General features: G+C 41.8%; 1 protein-coding gene across 1 annotated transcript in view; it reads right to left on the bottom strand.

Moving 5' to 3' along the window:
• cd2ap (CD2-associated protein) overlaps positions 1 to 16,751 on the bottom strand; it is a 124,936-nt gene that overhangs the window by 85,377 nt on the left and 22,808 nt on the right. Inside the window, exon 2 of the mRNA XM_056294305.1 lies at positions 8,308 to 8,465. Within this exon, the coding sequence (XP_056150280.1) occupies positions 8,308 to 8,465 (158 nt within the window). The remainder of the gene's footprint in view (positions 1 to 8,307; positions 8,466 to 16,751) is intronic.

Below are 16,751 nucleotides of genomic sequence, written 5' to 3'. Positions count from 1 at the left end.
CCTTCACCTTCTTCAGAGTGGAATTCCATCGTGTGGCATTCGCTGTTGGAATTGTTGCATCACCAAAACACGCTTCAAAGCAGTCTTTAAACAAGGTGCCACTGTGGAGGAGGTTGGCTGCACGGGATAGCTTTGCTAGGGTGCTTGACAGCCCACTGGTGTCTTTCAGACCATCTTTTATGACCAACTGCAGTGAATGTGTGAAGCATGATAGTCTCTGCATCTTACAGTTCTCAGCCGAAGTGTCATTGACTGTCTGTTGATCTTCTGGCATCAGGTCTTGCCATATTTCCTCATCCTCCTCAAATGTGCTGGGATCATGAGCTTCAGCATCACAAGGATCCTCTAGGGGAAAGCTGGCCTGGAAAGCTTTTCTCATGTTGGATGCATTGTCAGTTATGACAAAGTTGATCTTGTCCTTAATCAGGTATTCTTCAGCACAGCATTCAAACATCATTGCAATCTTCTCTCCTGAGTGTTTCCCATGCACTCTTTTGCAGGAAAGAAGATATGACTGAAGGCTGAGTTTCTGTTTTTTTTATCCATTGCCACTGTGTGTGCTGTCACTCCAAGGAATGACTGCATCTTTCGATCACTCCAAATGTCTGTGGTAACAGCAACACTCGATGCTTCTGCCAGCTGGTTCTTTATCTGTTCTTTTTTGACTTCCACCATTCCTGGAATGGTCACAGAGGAAATTGTGGATCTTGCTATGGGCCGGTACTGAGGGTCCAGGACATGCAGGAAGTGCTTGAAGTCCTCGTTGTCAATGATGGAGAGTGGCAAGCAGCACTTAATGATTAGATCTTTTACAAGGGCATCACTTATAGCCTTCTGACGTGGATGTTTGAGGTCGTACATCCTTTGCTGTCCATCATTTAAAAATGATGTGATAGTCTTCTGACCTGGAGCAGCTGGCATCACATCTGAAGCAGTGGAGGCACGGTATTCTTGGAACCTAGGGGAAGATAGGATACACACTTTAGCTTGCTGATGCCAAACTGTTTCAAGTAATCTTTCTTACAGCAGAAAATGTATAACGTTATAGCTATAACAATATGCAATAACAATACAAATGTTACACATTATACACATAGTTGTTTGAACCATAACCAGTTAAGTTACATATTTAGTTATCTATATAACTAACATTACCATATTAGTAGATTAACTAATGTAAGCTAGCTGGATAAATGAAAAGTATGAGAAAAGATACATGATTTATGAGATTAACAGGACAGGGATTAATTAGCAAAACCCAGTCATTTAATTATTGATTTAAGTATGTTACATGCTACCTAGCTGAGCTTTAACTCTCTATCCTCCATGAGTCTGTATGTTTATTCTGTATGGGTCAGGGAGGGTGTGATTTTGTTAGAAGATAGAGCCAGTTCATAGTACTGTTCAAAAGCTACGTCGCGCATGTCTATTTTTAGAATTTGGCACACCCAATGCTGCATATATGCAAAGAAAAATATCCCCATATTTACAGTAGCCTATGCGGTGTCACGAATCACGATACGGTTCGGTAGTTTTCGGTACATGGGGGGGGGGGGGGGGGATGCCACATCCGTCAAATCTTGTACCGTCTCCAGCTCTCAAGAAAACCAGTGGCGGCATCCACATTAGCTTTCTTCAATTAGTCCATTTAGCGAGTAATAGCCTACAATTATTTTTATTTGCATTGTAAAGTTGTGCACATTTTATCAACATTATTTGTGGATGCATATAGGCTAGACTTCTTCCTTCTCCGCACTTGGAGAATATTCATGGCGGAGACCTGCAATGTGCGGATTTGTTATTGCTAGTTAAGATTAATGCTAACACGGTAGTTCAGAGTGGTGTGTTTTTTCCGTTAAGTGTATGCTACTTGGTAATTAGCTAAATGATAAATAGGAAAAATCCGTTTTAATCTCCCTATAACACAAAGACGCTGCGTGTTACTTACCAATTCATTAGTGAGATGGATGGCACGCTCGTACCGAAAGCGAACCGTACTGTGACTTTTCTGTGCAATGCTGCATTAGCATTCTAACAGTAACGTTACTTAACTTACCTACACAATTTCACTTGGTTCTAGTGATATGATATACCCGCCACACCACCGAACCCAACGGTTCTAGTTATATGATATACCCGCTACACGACCTGACCCAACATCTTGGACCAGTGGTTGAGTTACATCAGAGGCTATTGTTACCGTAGCTAGATAGCTAGCTAGCTAACGTTAACTGATCACCAACCATATCATCAACTGACTGCATATCACTTACTTTTCTGGGTGCATCCTTGACAGATGTCTGTTGAAGTTTGAGGTTGTCCCGGTCTTCTCCTCAATAGTTCGTTTACATATCGAGCATCTAGCAGTGATCTTGCTGGAATTTGTTGTAAAATCTGTGTAAGCAAAGCGCACAATTCGGGGCGTCTCTTTAGGCATCTTGGCGCTACTGAACATGACGGTATGCACGCCACGTGAATCCGCATGTAGGTGGAACACACGTGCCTGCCCTTACACGGAATTGAATAATTTTACAGTATTAATATAGCTATCAATATATTTTAATAGGGCCTATTATTTAAAAAAAATCTAACAAAAACAGTCTTTATCAATTAAAAAGTCAGAGTCCGGGTCTCCAACTTCCGAGTCCGAATGCAGTAAATTCGCGAGTCCGAGTCCAAGTCCGAGTCATCAGTGCTCAAGTCCAAGTCGAGTCACGAGTCATGAAAATCAGGACTCGAGTCGGACTCGAGTCCGAGTCCTGGACTCGAGTACTACAACACTGACATCAGCAACCCCAAAAGGCTCAAACATGAATAAATTCTTAAGTAATATTGAAATACCAACTGTTGACAAACAAACAAATGCAACCTTTTTTTTGGGGGGGGGGGATTTTTCCCCCTTTTCCTCCCCAGTTGTACTTGGCCAATTACCCCACTCTCCCGAGCTGTCCCGATCTCTGCTCCACCCCCTCTGCTGATCCGAAGAGGGCTGCAGACTACCACATACCTCCTGCCAGTTGCTTCCTTTCACCTGACAGTGAGGAGTTTTGCCAGGGGGACATAGCATGTGGAAGGAGCACACTATTCCCCCCAGTTCCCCCTCCCCACCTGAACAGGTGCCTCAACTGACCAGAGGAGGTGCTAGTGCAGCGACCAGGATACATACATACCCACATCTGGCTTCCCACCCGCAGACACGGCCAATTGTTTCTGTAGAGACGCCCAACCAAGCCAGAAGTAACATGGGAATTCGAACCGGTGATCCCTATGTTGGTAGGCAACGGAATAGACCACTATGCTACCCGGATGCCCTAAACAAATGCAAACTTAGAGCAGTCAATAACCCTGGGAGACATATGACAGCATCAGGGAAAAGAACAATGGCAAAACACCAGGACCAGATGGGTTTAACAGTTTTATAAAAAATTCTCAAAGCAATTAGTTCCATTACTACTAGGTATGTTTAATTATTCCCTTTCCACAGCGACTCTACCAAAAACTTCAACTGAAGCCTCAATCTCTGTCATTCTTAAAGATAAGAACCCTGCAGAATGCAGCTCCTATAGACCTACTTCACTTTTAAATGTTGATGTTAAAATACTGGCAAAAGTCTTGGCAAGACGATTAGAAATATGTCTCCCTTCAATAATCTCTGAAGACCAAACACGCTTCATCAGAGGAAGTCATCTATCCTCAAATATATGGCGTCTGCTTAATATAATTTCCACTCCATCCACAACCACAAAGCCCAAAGTAGTACTCTCTTCAGATGCTGAAAAAACCTTCGACAGGGTTGAATGGAGGTACTTGTTTAAATTACTGGAAAAATTTGGGTTTGATAAGAAATTCATTTCCTGGGTCCATCTTCTTTATTCATTTCCTCAAGCCCATGTTCACACAAATAGTTGGTACTCAACATAATTCCCACTATCTCGTGGAATCCATTAAGGCTGTCCACTTTCAGCTTTGTTATTTGCACTAGTCATTGAGCCTTCAGCCATAATGCTGAAAACTTCAACACACCTGGAGGGTATATGCCGGGGAAATATGGAGCAGCGGGTTTCTCTGTGTGCAGATGACCTGTTACTGTATATAATGGACCCAGTCAGCTGTGCCACTAACAAAACTCAAATTCTGGATAATTCTGGAGCATTTTCAGGCTACAAAATCAATTTTTATAAAACTGTTTTCCCCAATAAATTCTTCACAGACAGCTCATACAGGGGCAGATACCCTTTCATCTTAGACCTGAAAGTTTTAGCTATCTGGGGATTAACATTACCCATTCATTTCAGGCACTACATAAAATTTTTTTGACAAACTGTTAAAGTCAAAGCAGACCTGCAAAAATGGTCCAAATTACCACCGTCAATGGCCAGTAGAGTTCAAAGTATAAAAAAATGTTTTTCCAAGGTTTCTGTCTCTTTTCCAGTGCCTTCCCCTCTTTCTGACAAAATCATTTTTCAAGCAACTTGATAAAATTATTCTCCCATCTGTATGGGCGGGCAAGGTGGCAAGAATAAGAAAAAGCGCTCTATAAGCAGCAAGATAGAATGGTGGACTAGGCCTGCCTAATTTCGTGTTTTACTACTGGGCAGCAAATATACAAAAAAAATACTCAGTTGGCTATATGAGGGGGAGCTGGACTGGTGTAAAATGGAATCCTTGCCCTGTCACACATCCTCACTTGCAGTTTTGATATGCTCTCCTTTACCTATCTCAGCAGTAAACTATTCGTCAAACACTGTTGTTTTGTCAACTTTGAAAATATGGACGCAGTTCCACAAACACTTCAAGTCATTCAACTTCAGTCTCTTTGGCGTTATCCATCCATCCATCAATTATCCAAACCGTTTATCCTGCTCTCAGGGTCATGGGGTCTTTGGCGTTATGCAATATCTAAATTCGACTCTGCCTATCTGCTTTGGTATAAAAAAGGTATCATATCATTCAGAGACCTTTTTTCGATGGCACCTTTGCCAACTTTGAAAGTCTGTTCAATGAATATAACCTACCTAGAAATAACTTTTTCCACTATCTCCAGGTTCGCAGTTTTGTTAAAGCTCATTGCACTACGTTCCCTACTTGCCCCCTGAGGACTTGACAAATATTTTAGAGAAACCAGAAAACCTGACAGGGCTGACGTCTAGGCTATAAAACTACATTCTTAGATCTGACTCTCTTCCACTTGCCAAAATCAAACACGAGTGGGAGGTTTAACTGGGAGTCCAGTTTCAGGATTCCTGGTGGGGGAAAAAGCCAAATTACAGGTTATTGTGCCCGTTTCAAACTTATACAATTTAAACTGCCCCATAGAATGCACTTAAGCAACGCTAAACAAGCAAAATACTTTCCTGACACTAGTGAGGCCTGTAATAGATGTGCTTCCACCCCCTCTCATCTCACACATACCTTCTGGGCATGTTCAAAGTTAACAGGATTTTGGAAAAACTTATTCAAAATCGTGTCAGATGTCCTAGGTACAGATATTGCACCCTGTCCACTTATTGCTATTTTTGGAGTGCCCCTTAACTACCCTGAATTTACTAAGAAGAAATTAAATGCCCTGTCCTTTGCCTCTCTTATCGCCCGTAGCTGCATCCTCTTACACTGGAAATCACCTAAGCCTCCAGCAGAATGCCCCTGGGAGACTGATCTAATGTCATTCCTTAAATTGGAAAAAATCCAATTCTCTCTTAGAGGGTCGACAAAGAAATGTTACATTACATGGCAACTTACCCTCTCATATTTTGACAAGTTATTGACAGTTCCCATTGCTTAGAAATGCACTTTCCTGTCACTTTGTATACAACTGTACTTCTGTAGGGGCGTCATGTATTTGAACTTTTTAAGATGCTGAACATGTTTAATTATGTATGCTAGATATATACTATATGTGCTGTGAAACACTAATTCATCTTGTTCAAAGCGGACCAACATGGTGGGGGGTTATTTTGTGTTTTTATATATATATATATAATCCAGTGAGTCAATTAAATTCTTTATGAGACAGTACAAGCCTGTTTCATGCCATAAGCAATCATCAGCTGTCAATAAAGTTACCTATTTTGTAATTATAAATAAATCATGACAATAGACAAATACCAACCCCCCAATGGACCGTTAGCGATCACGTGTTTTTGAATTTTGAATGTCTCACTTCCATTAGTGATCACGTGTTTTTGAATTTTTGTATGTTGCACCTCTCCCTTCCCAATTGGACATTGTGCATATGATGTGCGCGATGACGCAGTAAATGCTATGTCCTTTCCTCGAGTAGCTTTATTGACAGCTGATGATTGCTTATGGCATGAAACAGGCTTGCACTGTCTCATAAAGAATTAACTTGACTCACTGATTTTATATAAATACATATACATAAAACTGGACATTTTGGTACTTTCCCATGTTATGCAATTTATGATGTTTCAATAAAACACATTTTTAAAAAATGCAGGAGAAAATTTAGTTAGGAAGGAAGGACGGTAGAGAGACCATATGGAAAAAACACAAAAGCATTTAAACTGAAAGAGGTGAGAGAGAGAAAGAGAAGACCAGAAAGCGGTGAAAAGAAAAGTGAGGGAGGGATAGACTGAGGAAGATTGAATTAGAGAGAGAGAGAGAGAGAGAGAGAGAGAAAGAGAGGATACTGAATGACTAAGAGGCCAAGCCAACAGCATCACAGCAAGTCCATTTCATGGTGCATTAGCTGTTTAACTGTCGTCTACTGAAACAGCACATTTCACAGTTGCTGTTTCAGTATTTATAAGCCTCAAGTGCACTGCAGAGTCCAAATGAAGCTCTAACAAGCCTCAAGTGTTTCAACAACAGAGTCCAAAGGTACCTGATGTCCCGAAGCAACAGATTTTCACAACCTTATCAGATTCAATTTTTCCCCTTCCCATTTAATCCCATTTAATTTTTAACTTCATAATTGCTTTATTTTGGCATAAGCAATACGGAGACCTTACATTTTATTTAGAACATCTGCTATATCATTATGGATATGACGAATCAAAGATCAAATTATAAAAATTATATCTATCTTATTTAGCATTTTCCAGACAGGACTTGCAGTGTTCCACAGTAAAAGAGGAACAGCTTCATGAAACGTGCACACACAAAGGGAGAGGGGATAAAAAAAAAAATTAGGAGTACAAGACAGAAAATAATACATGTTATAATTGAGTCATATGACACACATATCTACTGTTACCTATTATAGATAGACATCCATAGAATGCTGCGGCAGGATTATTCTCAGAATCAGTGGGATTACCACTGGCATTGTAAAAACTAACAACAGCGTTTGAACTTCAACTATGAACTAATCCCATTATAGTTACAGCAAATTCAACAGAAGCTTTGAATACAATATGAGATCCAGTCAGTAGTGTCACCAAGCCGTGAATCTACATGAGCAGAGTGACTTCATCTGATTTCATAAATCCTTTATTCGCCTTTCTAACTGAGCGAATTGCCTCGAGCCTTCTACGGGTGGCCTCAGGATTACGAGGGTTGGTCAACAGTTTGATTTTGCCCCAGCACACCAATAATTGCAGGCAGTCATCCGGATTGTTAAAACTGCAGGGCCATGGTAATCCAGCGACATGCGAGGGGAAGCGTGCCAACTAATATCCCTTCCCTGTCAAAACACTGAGCTGTCACAAATCGATGGTTTGCAAATTACACAGCAAAAAAACAAAACATGAGCCACCTCTTCTGTTCCACACCACCATGGTATAAGATCCCTGCTGAACTTCAGTGTCAGCTCAAAACACAGGAGGCAAGTCATGCTGGATTTTTTTATTTTTTTTTATTTTGCCAGGGTGAAACCCAAGGTAGTTATAGGGCTAAGGATAGACATATATATGAACTTCTGATGAACCCAAGATGTGGTTCTCTCTTCGCCTAACTATAAAAAGAGATTGTTCCAGCGTTAAGTTCTGATTGACTGAATCACGTTTGAAACCCAATAGTTTCCAGGAGATACGCAAGAGGTACACCAACGCACAGGACTTCAAGTTTGAAAGCACTAATATACAGTCACCACTTGATAAATATCATTATTTAATTATTCAATTCTTGCATTACCACCACTTAAAAGAGCAAGAACAAATCTCTATTGTATGGTGTCCAACAGCAATGTCTCAGCTGTTGTAAAATCCTTTTTTTAAAGCACGGCCCCTCATTACTTGTGTCTAATCTAGACACTTTCTCTTTGGTCTGGTTCACTGCATGACTTCCTCAGAGCCCCTTGCACTGCAGAGGCTGGATTTGCCAACTGTTGGCAGCTATTCTCTTTACCTTGACAAAGTTGTCCGGGAAGAGGCCTCTCTTGCCATTGAGGTCTCCCTCCAGCCATCCCTCTTCCTCGATCTGTCGCACATTCTTGATGATGTCACCCAGACGCAGCGTGAGCTCATCTTCATGTAGCGCCTCGTACTCGAACTCCACCACCATCTCTGCTCAGACAGGAAGCGGGAGGCAGACAGGAAGTGTGGGAGATGAGAGCGAGAGATAGGGCAATGAGAGCGGGATGGAGAAAATAGTGACATGGTCGTGAGGGCAGTTGGAATGGTGTTTTGAAGGGGGGCAAGGAAGAGAGGGATAGGAAAGATAAAAGGAGAATAAAGGAAAGAGGGAGGATGTGAAGATGCAAGGGGAACATAATGGCAGGAAAGTAAGCAGGGTGGTTTGAGAAGACAAAAAAAGGGAAGAAAGAGGGAAAAAAGATCAGTCTTGTATTAAAAAGAACAGCAGTAAGAGTACACAAGCTGATACCTCTCAATAGAACTAACAGTAGGATGACAGAACATTCCCACACAATGGCCTTGATAGTGTTGCATGTTATTTAGCCAGTTTCCTACTTTCACAGGTTTGAACCAAGGGCAGCTTTGTTGCCACGTGTCTGCAGGAAGTAACATCGATGAAGGACAACTAAAACACACACCTCTGAATAACACACACCAATGCCACGCCTCTCCTTGCCCTTGACTACTATTGTTTCTTCTTTTTTCTTTTTTTTTCTTCTTCTTGCTGCTCCCGTTATTTATATTTATTCACATATTTATTCATATATTTCTATATTTATCCGCATATTTCTATATATGTTTTCATATCTCTTTGCCCTTGGCTTGACATTTAAATCAAAAGCCTACAAGAGAAAGGCAAAATGAGGAAAGGTTGGTATTGCAAGGTAGAGCACCTGTGCAAGGGCAACACGCACACACACACACATACACGTTTCTCCACATTTACCCAGCAGCAACCGCAATACCTGCCCCACCCAGAAAGGTAAACAAACAGAAGTCATCAGCCAGATATGACTGAATTTCTGCTGTGCTCGGTAAGTTACTACTCTATATGCCACTTTTTAAAGGTAACCCACCAACATTTGGAGGTCCTACTATCTTCAAATATTTATGATGGCTTAAACTGTAAAGTTAGACAGTTAATTTTAGGATTTATCAACTACTGTGACCTGAAAACAAAAGAACTGCCCTGCCCCTGACCACTGTTGGACGACCACCCCAAACAACAATGTCCATTCCTTTGACCTAGTTCATTATTTGGCCTGATGAATAGCTTGGAATACAAGCGGATTTCCATATGTAGTCCCACAGTGATGAGATAAGCACGTTGTGTTAAGTCTTGCCCAGATCGAACGGAGATGCTGAACAAAGACTTGACTTTTGAGTCATTCTGTCACAATACCTAGTTTAGTCTCTGTGATAAGACTCTTAGAAGGCTTGGGAGTTCGTGTGATAAGTTATTAAAACACATTTCAGAGGCTATGGAAAAATCACAGCAGGCAAAGATCAAGTCTAATTAAACTAGACTAAATATGGCACCACTGACGCTGGCAAAGCCTTGCAGTGACTCGCCTCTATGAAGGATGGATGAATGGCTTTGTCAGGCCAAATTGTGTCCGGGCTGCCAAAATGTGTCCGGGTGACGTCATCGCAATGCAATCGTGACAGCTCGCATTCCTGACATTCCTCTCTCGCTGTAGTTCGTGGAGTCGTAATATTGCAGGCAAAAGCAGGTTTAAGAGTGTACTCTTTTTAGCTAAATCATACAATACATGCGCAGGGTCACCTTTTATATATTCGACTTGCAATTGTTTATATTAGGATACGTTTTTCGAAAAGCACGAGAAAAGCATACTTTTAGGTGAAAGTTCATCGACTGGTTGATCACCTTGTTAGCTAGCTAAAGTTATGTAGCGTGGATAAGATTTTCAATAAAGATGTTCGACTTGCAATTGTTTATATTAGGATATGCTTTTCGAAAAGCACACTTTTAAGCGAAAGTTCATCCCCTTGTTAGCTAGGTAGCAAACTAGCGAGCTAACGTTACATTCCATTCCATTCCATTACAGTCATTTAGCCGACGCTTTTATCAAAAGCGATTTACAATAATTACATTACATTACAGTCATTTAGCCGACGCTTTTGCTCCCCTCTTTAGACGACCTGGTGGTCCCAGGCTCCCCTCGGAGCACCATATCGATACCGAACCTAGTGCGGACACCCAATCGAAACAGTCCGCTGCAGCCCAGGTCTCAATCGACCCGCCAGCCTCAGCCTCCCGGTGACTTGGATTACAGGCGCACGCCACCGCGCCTGTAAATAAAGATGTTCTATAAACCTATTTTCCATTAAAATGAAACGTCCAGTAGATGAACTTTCACCTAAAAGTATACTTTTTTGTGTTTTTCAAAAAAACATATCCTAATATAAACAATTGCAAGTCGAATATAAAAGGAGACCCTGCGCATGTATTGTATGATGCAGCTAAAAAGCGTACACTATCAAACCTGCTTTTGCCTGCAATATTACAACTACGAACTACAGCGAAAGAGGAATGTCGGGAATGCAAGCTGTCATGATTGCATTGTGATGACATCACCCGGACACATTTTGGTAGCCCGGACACAATTTGGCCTGACAGCTCCATCAATGAAGCAAGTCATTTGTTGCAGTCAAAAAGCCAGAACGTTGGTTAAAGGCAGCACAAAACTTATAACCTGATCTAGCTTAGAGTGTTGAAACAAGGTAGTGGCAGAGGTTGAATTCTGTGTTAGGCTACAATTACGCTGATACTGGATTTTATTGGCAGTGATGTTTAAAAAAAATAAAATAAAAAACTTATGAGCAAGTCATGTCCTTGTGAGTCAAACACAGATTGTGGTTTCTACAGATGAGCTTGGCTACTGAGATGATATCTGTATAATTTCTCATTTTGTCAGATTATGTTGGCCCTTAACTGAACAAAAAAATCCTCTAAGGCTTTGACACGGTTTTTAGTTTCACTGAACTCTGCCAGGTTCTGGGTCACACTTGACACACTTTGGTGTCAGGCTTGGCTCCAAGTTTTGGCAATGATTAAAGCTCCTGTCACACCCTGCAGGATCCTGGCCTTCATTCACATTTCCACTTTCTAATGTAGCCTAACAGTCAACAGTCAAAAAGAAACCTCCACATATCTACTTACAAAATGTACTGAATTTCGTGAAGGAAAGTGATTTTTTTTGGGGGAGGGAATTTTGTGAAGAAAGCTTGAGTATTAGAAACAGGTGATAGGATGTCAACCAATCATTATCATACATGATATTATTATTTATTCATTCATTATCCAAGCTGCTTATCCGAATTCGGGTTGTGGAATGCTGGAGCCTATCCCAGCAGGCATATTAATTATTATTGTTATTATTATTATTATTATGCCTGATATTATATATTGATATAAATCAACATATCTGCTCATTTACAAAAATACCATGTTTAAGTCAAGTTTATTTATATAGCACATTTAAAACAACCATAGTTGAACCAAAGTGCTGTACAAGCTTAAAATATAATATAAATCAATTAAGTGACACATATGAATATAAGAAAACATAATAAAATAAAGAACATAAAATATAAACAATAAAACATAAGAGTAAAAGTATATTTGCACAATAAAATCATGGTGTCAAGCTCAACTTGAATTGAATGCTAGTGAGAAGAGGTAGGTGTTTAACAAAGATTTAAAAGTCTCTAGGGTCTGAGCCTAGACTGTTCCAGAGATCAGGGGCAGCCGGCTCTGTCGCCCCTATTCTTAAGCCTGGATCTCGGATCACGTAAGAGCATCTGGTTTGTCGACCTGAGTGCTCTGACTGGTGTATGATGATGTATTAGCTCAGACAAATAAGGTGGTGCCAGCTCATTTAAAGACTTAAAAACAAGTAATAAAATCTTAAACTGGATCCTAAAACAGACAGGAAGCCAATGCAGGGAGGCCAGTACAGGCGTTATGTGATCACGTCGTTTTCTTTCCTGTCAGAAGGCGAGCAGCTGCATTTTGTACAAGCTACAGGCGACGAAGCAACAACTGAGCTACACCAACATACATACATGTTTAAGAATCCAGCTGAGGTTTGTCCGATTGCACTGTTAATATAAGGCAAGGCAAGTTTATTTGTATAGCACCTTATCAGTTAATATAGTATAATAATATAGTTATATAATATAATAATATAGTGCAGTTTATATAACTGCACTGGTATTACAATGCAATTGCACTGGTAATATAAAGCATAATATCAGAGCAAAACTAGCTTTCAGAGAATACCACCTCAAATACCTCGGACTTTATTTTGAGAAAATATTTAGGTAATAGATTCTTGTAATCGTTGATTTAGACTAAAAATTGTCTATCGCGACAATATCCGAATTTCATCCAGACACAATACCACTGAAAGACTGTAAATGATCATATTGAATTGTTGCCTTGCCCTACTGTCACTCTCACAGAACAGATAAGCCCTGCTACCCAGACACTTGTGCTGATCCCGTGACTGCTAGCGCTGCAGAGACCACCAACACAAGCACAAGGCTTAATACAAGTTGCTTGGAGCCCAAATCGGGATCTGAATCACATCATTTGTCTAATACAGCTGATGGTACGGGATTTTGTGCTGGTGACACTGATGCACAGACATACAGACCGCTTACACACAATTACAGAGGATATGCTCAAATGACCGCCCATTGAGCTCTCTGGCTACCTGCCTGCCTTCCTGTTCACCAGCCAGGTTAACTGACTGACTGACTACTTGCCTCAGTTCTTCTAGCCTGGCAGATGTGTCCTTTTCTAATTATACCTGCTTAACATGACAAGGCTGTAAGGTGGTATCTGGCTGAGCCAATCAATGCACGACTCATACCAATGACCAAAAAGCTGCAGGCACGCTTGCTTTTGACAGGCAGCCAAGATATAACACTTACACACAGTTAGCACCAACGTCCGCACAAACACGCAAACACACACAGAGAGAAAATGAGATAAGAGAACAGCGTCCAGCCGATTATCAATATAGGAAAAGACAGACACATCCTGTGCCACGTCTCTGTGAAATGATTGAAAGAAACACGACTTCTACCTCTCACTCTCGAAGTCAGTACACCTTCTGCGAAAATGAAATGATCCAAAATTCAAACTTGCCAACACGGGGATCGCCGGTTCGAATCCCCGTGTTACCTCCGGCTTGGTCGAGTGTCCCCTACAGACACAATTGGCCATGTCTGCGGGTGGGAAGCCGGATGTGGGTATGTGTCCTGGTCGCTGCACTAGCGCCTCCTCTGGTCGATCGGGGCACCTGTTCGGGGAGGGGGGGGCAAACTGGGGGGAATAGTGTGATCTTCCCACGCGCTACGTCCCTCTGGTGAAACTCCTCATTGTCAGGTGAAAAGAAGCGGCTGGCGACTCCACATGTATGGGAGGAGGCATGTGGTAGTCTGCAGCCCTCTCCGGATCAGCAGAGGGGGTGGAGCAGCGACCGGGACGGCTCGGAAAGTACAAAGGGGGAGGAAAAAAAAAAGGGGGGGGGGGGTTTCAGACTATCAAAAAACCAAAAAAAAAAACAATCGCCACAACAAAACTTTTAATGCATTTTCTGATTCAATATATCACGGGGTACCATGAGATGTTAGCAAAGAGAGGTATGAAAAACAATGAACCATACAATAAAAATGAAATGAATGGAACTTGTTGGAACCCAACAACGGTCGGATGTCACGAACCGGTTCTGACTCAGAGGACAATCGCACGCTGGAAGCTAATGTACGAGGGATTCGACTAGTTCAGCCGAGCAAGCCTTTTTGCACTGAAATGAACAAAGAAAATGTGGTACCTCATATTCCTAAATGTATAATCTCACCTGTACACACCAGCCAAACTGCATGTCCGGATCAATAATAATGATGCTGCAACCCACCCACACACCTTCACACAAACAATCCACTCGGGCCAAGGGTGACAAAGCTTTTGGCTCGACTTTGGTGCCAGCCTGGGTACAATGATGCAGCGTTCAACCACAACAGGCAGGCAGTACAGGCTTAGCTCACGACAAACACTGGCTCCTTACATTTTGTTCATTTGTGTGTGTGTGTGTGACTGTTCACATGGTCATGTAACCCTACTCTCCCTCTGACATCATCGGCGTTGGCCCAAAAACAGCATCTTGGGCCAGCATCCAGGGAGAAATAGGCCCTAATTGACAATCTCAAGATCAGCTTTTCCTATCCACATTCATGTAGACTTTAAAAAGGGGGGGAGAGCGGCGGATGCCGGCCAAGGGGTTTTCCCCCGGCCAACTCCCTGCCTAGTTACCTCGCCACGTGCTCCAATGTCTTACTGTACTTCTCAGGCAAAAACCCAAACTTCTGAGAGTCCAGCGAAGACACGATAGTCCTCGGTGACGTAGGCTGCAACGAACCCAAACAGATGTGGTAATGCCTGAAATTTACTGGCTGCTTCCTGTGGCGGGCCGGAGGCAGAGTTCTTCGTTTAATTCCAGGGAAGAACAAAAACAAGTGGGCTTCACGGCGTTAAACTGACTATTCGACTAATCTTCGAAGATCAGAGGGCAGATATTGAAGGAAAGGGGAAGGCGGCACTCCATCACAAAAAAAAAACAATCACCTCAAGTCGAGGTGTTAGGCAGGACGGAGGTGTGATACCCAGACTTGTCACAAGTTGTAGTCACCATAAGGTGACCAGTTTATCTAATACGCACCGTCAGTAACAGCGGTACAATCATGAGGTGGGTTTTACCACAGACACAACAACACGGCCTGAGAATTGTGTTGCATTTGGGTAGAGTACGAGGCTTGGCACAAACTGATAAGTTGTATTAACACATTTCAACGAACTCTTTTATTACCAAGTTTGTTTCACTGTTCGCTGAGAAAGTGTGCACGTAAAAAGAATGAAAACAGAATGAAAACAGAAATGACCCCAGAAACATCAGAAAAACTGAATAGAGCAGAGAGCACAATAGAAAATCTGGAAAAGCGAAACCGCAGAGTAAGTAAGTAAAGTTTTATTTATATCTACTTCTACTACTACTACTTTCAGCTGCTCCCGTTAGGGGTCGCCCCAGTGGATCATCCGTTTCCATCTCTTTCTGTCCTCTGCATCTTCCTCTGTCACACCAGCCACCTATATGTCTTCCCTCACCACCTCCATAAACCTCCTCTTTGGCCTTCCTCTTCTCCTCTTCCCTGGCAGCTCCACATTCAGCATCCTTCTCCCAATATACCCAGCATCTCTCCTCCACACAGGTCCAAACCATCTCAATCTCGCGTCTCTTGCTTTGTCTTCAAACCGTCCAACTTGAGCTGTCCCTCTAATATACTCGTTCCTAATCCTGTCTTTCTTCATCACTGCCAATGAAAATCTTAGCATCTTCAACTCTGCCACCTCCAGCTCCACCTCCTGTTTTTCATCAGTGCCACCGTCTCCAAACCATATAACATAGCTGGTCTCACAACCATCTTGTAAACCTTCCCTTTAACTCTTGCTGGTACCCTTCTGCCACAAATCACTGCTGACACTCTTCTCCACCCACTCCAACCTGCCTGCACTCTCTTCTTCACCTCTCTTCTGCACTCCCCCGTTACTTTGGACAGTTGACCCCAAGTATTTAAATTCATACGCCTTCATCACCTCTACTCCTTGCATCCTTACCTTTATCCTTAATAAAGTTTTATTTATATAGCACTTTTAAAAACAGCTGCAAAGTGCTTTACACTCCATCAGAAAAATACGAGTAAATACATCAAATACATTGAATTCTATCTAAACTTAGCACAAAAAGTAAGGAAATGTGTGTTTGGTAGATTATTTCTTTGTTGTAACAATGCTTCTTGACAATAAATCTTATATCAGGCAGCTGATTGTCAGCACCTGGGGTACCAGAAGCTCAAAACAAGAGTCAATAGCAACAGCAAAATAAGCTGTTTGTCATTGGCAGAGAAGATTTGGTAAATTTTTCATGGACACAACCCACATACTCAGCTCTGCTGCTCATCCCACAAATGCACGTTCCTTACAAATGTGGCACCATTTAAAAGGGAAATAAACAGGCTTTCCAACGGTATAAGATTTACTGCCGAGAAGCATCGTTACAACAAAGAAATAATCTACCAAACACACATTTCCTTACTTTTTGTGCTACGTATAGATAGGAAAATTAGGAGGATCGCAGCAACACAATGGCAGCCATTTGCAGTCAAGCCAATTTTGTATAGCCCAATATCACAAATTTGCCTCAAAGGGCTTGACAGCAACACAACATCCTGTCCTTAGACCCTTGCATCGGATAAGGAACAACTCCCTCAAAATAAAACGTTTAACAGGGATAAATTCCTTGGTTGGAGTAATGCCCAAGCAGCACCCTTCTAGTCACTCTTCTTACA

This window comes from Lampris incognitus, chromosome 15 (genome assembly GCF_029633865.1).
Source record: "Lampris incognitus isolate fLamInc1 chromosome 15, fLamInc1.hap2, whole genome shotgun sequence".
NCBI lineage: Eukaryota > Metazoa > Chordata > Actinopteri > Lampriformes > Lampridae > Lampris > Lampris incognitus.
This window is presented reverse-complemented; position numbering and strand designations above follow the sequence as displayed.